Source organism: Corvus brachyrhynchos, unplaced genomic scaffold (assembly GCF_000691975.1).
Source record: "Corvus brachyrhynchos isolate BGI_N302 unplaced genomic scaffold, ASM69197v1 scaffold26, whole genome shotgun sequence".
NCBI classification, from domain to species: Eukaryota; Metazoa; Chordata; class Aves; order Passeriformes; family Corvidae; genus Corvus; species Corvus brachyrhynchos.
Genome location: NW_008239324.1, coordinates 5,019,082 through 5,024,692, shown reverse-complemented (window position 1 = coordinate 5,024,692; position 5,611 = coordinate 5,019,082). Strand labels below are relative to the sequence as shown.

Below are 5,611 nucleotides of genomic sequence, written 5' to 3'. Positions count from 1 at the left end.
GGAAAGATACTGCTGTAACCATGCAGTGCTTGCACATGGTGCAAACCTCCCCCCACGGGCACAGTCCCTCCAGCTGGGCTCCCAGCACATGGCTGGAAGGCAGACAAGGACACAGGGGCTGTGTCACCAGTGGACTTAGCACTGAAGAAGGGCAGCTCTCCAGTTCCAACTCTGGAGCTCAGCACCTCATTCCTTAGAGGTAGCAGGAGCTTAGGCTCTTCTCCCTGCTTTTTATCCAGCATGATGTACAGCCAGGAAGATCTGCCTCCTCCATGGAGGGAAAAAAAAGGCTCGGACTTGCACACAGAACTCCCAGCATGGGTAACGTGATCCCCACCCGAGACAATGCAGCAGCAGCACACAGGTTCTGCAAGTGGCTGTTGTGGTTTATATGGCAAAGGCCTCCTGTCTAAGGGAATTTTCTACAGATCAGCATGTTCCACGTGTGAGACTGAAGGACAAATTGATTCTGGGTATCTCTCTACCATATGGCAAAAAAACAGCACTTGGCCATGAGGGACTGCGGAGCCTCTCCCACTGGGAGAGGACCAAGGAGTGTTCATCAGGACAGTCCACAGAAGCTGGGTAAGCTGCACCACTCTCTGTCCTGTTTTCCTCTGGAAACATGTCCCAGGGCAGCAATCACTGTGCCAGCCTGGGTTCCTACCCTCAGCAAAGTGCAAACGTGTGAGGCTCACAGCAGCTGGGAAAGCAGAGACCACCCTGTCCAACCAGCCCCATGCATCTCCCCAGGGATTCAGGGAATGGATACAGCTGGGTAAGGCTCCAGTTCATACCTTTTGGATGGCTTCAAAGTAAGGAAGGAAAAGGTCAGTGTCATAGTTGGACATCTTGTTCTGCAGCACAGAGACCAGCCTCTCTAGGCCCATCCCAGTATCAATACTTTTCTTAGGAAGGGGCTTCAGTGTCCCATCAGCTTCCCTGCCAAAGAAAGGTGAGATGTTATGGATGGAGGCTCTGCAAGGGGAACCCCATCTCTCCCTCAATCTCCATGAGATTTAGTTCCATCAGATTTGTGACACAGGCCCATACACAAGCCACACAAAGGACAACTTTGATAAAATACAGTTAACAAGACCCTCAGCAACAACTTAGACCCAAAGCAGACAACAACTTATTCCATACTGAACTCCTGGCAGATAGAGAAAATACTCTCAGTTTGTCCCAAAAGCAGCATGACCAACCCCTTCTGTACTGATGGGTAAGGGGACAGAGCATCACAAAGTGTTTGGCTGCTAGGAATGGCGAGTAAGCCACGGGCAGTTAAAAGAGAATGCAGCCTAAGCAGCCTCCCAAACTGAGCTAGAGCAACCTGGCTCACCTGGAAGCTGGAAGCAGGTCTGGCTCACCTATTGAACTGTATGAACACCAGGTTCCAGATCTCCAGGACGTTGGGGTCATCCTGATTGACCAGGTGTGAAGCATCTCTGTCCCCAATTCGGTCATAGTGGATCTCGCTGCAAGGACCACAGGGGCCGGTGTCTCCCATTTCCCAGAAATTATCCTTCATATTGCCAGGCAGAATCCTGCCTTCAGCCAGCCTGTAAGAAGAAATTTATTGAACAACAGAGACTAACTAAAAGAATTCCCCAACCTAAAGGCTATGCCAGAGAACCCACAGCTCACTAATTCCCTAGATGTGCTGATGAATTCTTAAGAGACCAACCAAGAGCCTAACACTCAGGATCCCTGCTGAGGGGATCAGGTGAACACTAGCGCCTGGCACTCATCCCAGCTGGAGACAAAGACTTACACAACACCTCAGTAAAGCCACCAGCAAGAAAACACTGATGGGATGAAGAACCTCTTCTATGAGAAAAGACTGAGAGAATTTGTATTGTTCAGCCTGGAGAAGAGAAGGCTCTGGAATCACCTTGTTGTGGCCTTTCAGTACCTAAAGGGGCCTACAAGAAATCTGGAGAGGAACTGTTTAGAAGGGCATGGAGTGATAGGAAAAGGGCTTTAAACTAACAGAGGGCAGATGCTTATTATATATTATGAATCAATTCTTCCCTGTGAGCGTGGTGAGGCACTGGAATAGGCTGCCCAGGGAAGCTGTGTCTGCGCCATCCCTGGAAGTATTCAAGGCCAGGTTAGACAGGGCTTGGAACAAGATGAGCTGTAAGGTCCCTTCCAACCCAAACCATTCCACAGTTCTATGACTCCATGATCTTCTCAAGTGCTGTCAGTGGCAGCACACTGGGCAGAACATCCCATCCATCTGACCAAGCAGGATCCTTAAGCTTACACAAGAGATTTGGAAACCAGAGCTCTCAGTATCTTCTACCTAATATCAGTACTTCCCTTTGGTTTGGAAGTTCCACCACCCTGCAAATGTTATTTGTGACACTTCAATTTTGTTAAAAGTCTCCTGTTATATGTGTTCTGCCACATAACACAGGCCATCATAGAGTCATAGAAACATTTAGGTTGGAAAAGACCTTTCAGATCATCAAGTCCAACCATTACTCCAAGACTGCCAAACTCACCACTAAACCATGCCACAAAGTGCCACTGCTACACAGCTTTAAAATCCCTCCAGAAATGGTGACTCCACCACTGCTCTGAGCAGCCTGTTCTGTTCTGCTTCTGTGAAGATTTTTTTCCTAATATCCAACCCAAATAAATTACTATCGCTAATCAAAACATGCACCTTCCTCAGTGAAAGGCCTTACCCCAAATCCAACCAGATCTGCTTGCACTCCAGGTCTGGTTGCAGTCCTGCAGCCTCATTTCCACCAAAGTAAGTGACGTAGAGTCTTTCAGCAGGGATGCCAAACTCCTTGGTGAGAAGTTCCAGTGCCAGTTTACAAGCAAGTTCCTGCAGAAGGAAACATAAGGTCAGCAAGTGAATGCAAAGACAGCTCCTCTTCAACATGCAAAACTGGCTACTGTAGGTATCAGCAGCCAAAAACTTTCTGACTTTTGACATAAGAAAGAGGTAGATTGATACATGCAGTGAAGAGGGCACAAGAAACATCTCACATGACTGTCTTCATGCAGCCAAGTTAACTCCTAGCATGTTCACTGCCTCCAAAAAGCCTTTTAATTCTGACTTTGAATACTACACTAGCAAGAAGCTTGGGAAAGGAAATCATTATTGTATGATCGCTCCTTTTTGAAGGTCAGTCATAGCTGCATAGCACATTTAAGTCCCCACATCTCCAGGACAGCCACTAAAACCTCTACTTGAAGACTCCAAACTAGCAGAGTTAATTTAATCAGTTTTGTAACCTTAAGTAATTAATCTCAAATCATTCTGCAGGGTTGGGGCAGCTTCCAAGCTCATATATTCCAAAGCAGCTACATGCACCTTTGTGCCAACATATTCTCTTTCCTCTTGGCAACCACTCTGCTGAGTTTACAGAGATGGATAAATCTGCGCAAGAGATTCAGAGCTGCACCCGGACTGTTTTACCTTGAAATAATCCCCAAAGGACCAGGATCCCAACATCTCAAAGAAGGTGTGGTGGTACACATCTTTCCCCACATCATCCAGGTCGTTGTGCTTGCCCCCTGCTCGGATGCACTTCTGAGTGTTGGTGGCTCTGCTCAGTTTAGCGAGCGGGTGTGAGGGGTCGATGGTATTGAGGAAGATGGGTTTGAACTGAGAGAAGAGAAAAAAGGGCAATTGGGAAACGGACTCAGAACCTGCTTTCAAATGTTGCAAGCAACAGCAAGGCAGTAAGTGTCATCTATGTCATGATATCACTAGTCTGGACATACCCAAAACACCTTTCAGAAACAAATCTGCTGCTGCTGTCCATGCCTAGAACTCAGCACTCACACACAGAAAGTGTTCCTAGAGCCCACCAAAGCCCAGGGCTTCCAAAGGGACTGAAAGCTGTCAGATTCCCAGCTTCCAAAAAATAAAAATTGGCTGCTGATCTGCAGCAGAGCCCTTGCAGCAGACCAGTCTCATCTGCTCTTCAAACACACCATTAGTCATTTCTGCCAGGATTGCTGTGGTACCAGGGGTCAAGGAAGGGAGACTGGCAGAGCTCCCACCACAGGAACCTCTTCCAGTGCTCTTGCCCATTTTGTGAGAGCACAGAGGACTCCAGTGGACACACCAACCATCACTCTGTGACCAGAAGGAAGATGGAGAAAACACTAATTTTCCCAACAGCTCTGCAAACAGTGTCACAGGTTCCAACAGGATATGTTCCTAGGACCACAGTGCCAGGGTGGGAATCCTACCTGATTCATACCAGCATTGGCAAAGAGCAGTGTGGGGTCATCCAGGGGGATTGTAGAAGATGAGTGCACATAGGTGTGCTTGTTTTCCTTGAAGAAGTCAATGAACCGTTGCCGGATCTGGCTGGCGGTGAGCGAGGTCTCCATCTGGAAGCTGGAAGTTGCCACTGTCTAAAGCAAGTGGCAGGAAAGCAGCAAAACCTCGGTGCAGTCTGAACAAACAACAACAAACAACGCTCTGATGTGCTGTCAGTTCAAGGTGAACATCAGGATCGCTGTCTCCAACTCCTGAAAGGGTCTCCCTACATTGTTAAATACCCACTGACACCTCAGTTCAACCATCGGTCTGCCCCAAATAGTGGTGGCCCAACCCAAAATTTCCTGTCCCCCAACCTCCCTGACTTCAGGGGCTCTACATCAAGTTACTTTTTCTTTGAAAACACATGGTTTTAAAATAACAAATTCACATGGATTCAGTGGGTTGTGCTGGTCTTGCTGGTGACAAAGGAACTGCCAAGTCATCAAAGCATTCAAGGTGATTAAATGCAGAGAGTGAGGAGACATCATTATGGCCTTCCAGTATTTAAGGGGGCTTATAAAAACAAGGGAGAGCAACTTTTTACATAGGCAAATAATGATACAACAAGGCAGAACAGTTTTAAACTGGATAAGGAGAGATTTAGGTTAGATATTAGGAAGAAATTCTTCCCTGTGAGGCTGGGGAGGCCCTGGCACAGGCTGCCAAGACAAGCTGTGGCTTCCCCATCCCTGGAAGTGCTCAAGGCCAGGTTGGATGGTCCTTGGAGCAGCATGGTCTAGTGGAAGGTGTCCTATGGCAAGGGTGTTAGAACCAGATGGGCTTTAAGGTCTCTTCCAATTCGAACCATTTTATAATTCAATGACTAAATCATAGAACAGCCAAGTTTGGAAATGACCCCAAATATCACCTTGTCCACCCACCCTGCTCAAAGCAGAGCCAGCTCCAGGGATGCCTGGAAGCCTTCCTTGAGGGGACCCACATCCCCTTCCTTGAGGAGACGAACATCAGAGGCAGGCTGACAGCCCGGAGGGCAGCACCGCCCGTGTCCTACGGGTACACAGGGCTGTCCCTGACAGCGGAGCGCAATGCGCATCCACGGAGTGGGGCGAGATCCCAGCAGCCTGCTGCGGCACGGAGAGAAGCGAATTCCCCGTAGGAGCAAAGCCTGGGAGTATTCACAGCACAGAATCAATGAGGTTGGAAAAGTCTTCTGAGATCATCGAGTCCAGCCTCGATGCTGGAGGAGGGAAGGACCCGAAGTGGGAAGAACCAGGCATAGCGGCGGCCCCAGGGCCTATCAGAGCCTCTGCCCCGACACACCCGCTCTCCACTGCCCGAGAAGGGGTGAGGGCA

At 48.7% G+C, this 5,611-nt stretch overlaps 1 protein-coding gene across 1 annotated transcript in view; it reads right to left on the bottom strand.

Moving 5' to 3' along the window:
- AARS (alanyl-tRNA synthetase) overlaps nt 1-4,453 on the bottom strand; it is a 14,586-nt gene extending 10,133 nt beyond the window's left edge. The window contains exons 1-5 of the mRNA XM_017740893.1: nt 4,222-4,453; nt 3,440-3,628; nt 2,697-2,842; nt 1,371-1,562; nt 798-942 (exon numbers count right to left, since the gene is read on the bottom strand). Coding sequence (XP_017596382.1) covers nt 798-942; nt 1,371-1,562; nt 2,697-2,842; nt 3,440-3,628; nt 4,222-4,365 — 816 coding nt within the window. The 5' untranslated portion in view covers nt 4,366-4,453. The remainder of the gene's footprint in view (nt 1-797; nt 943-1,370; nt 1,563-2,696; nt 2,843-3,439; nt 3,629-4,221) is intronic.
- Nucleotides 4,454-5,611: the final 1,158 nt, after the last annotated feature.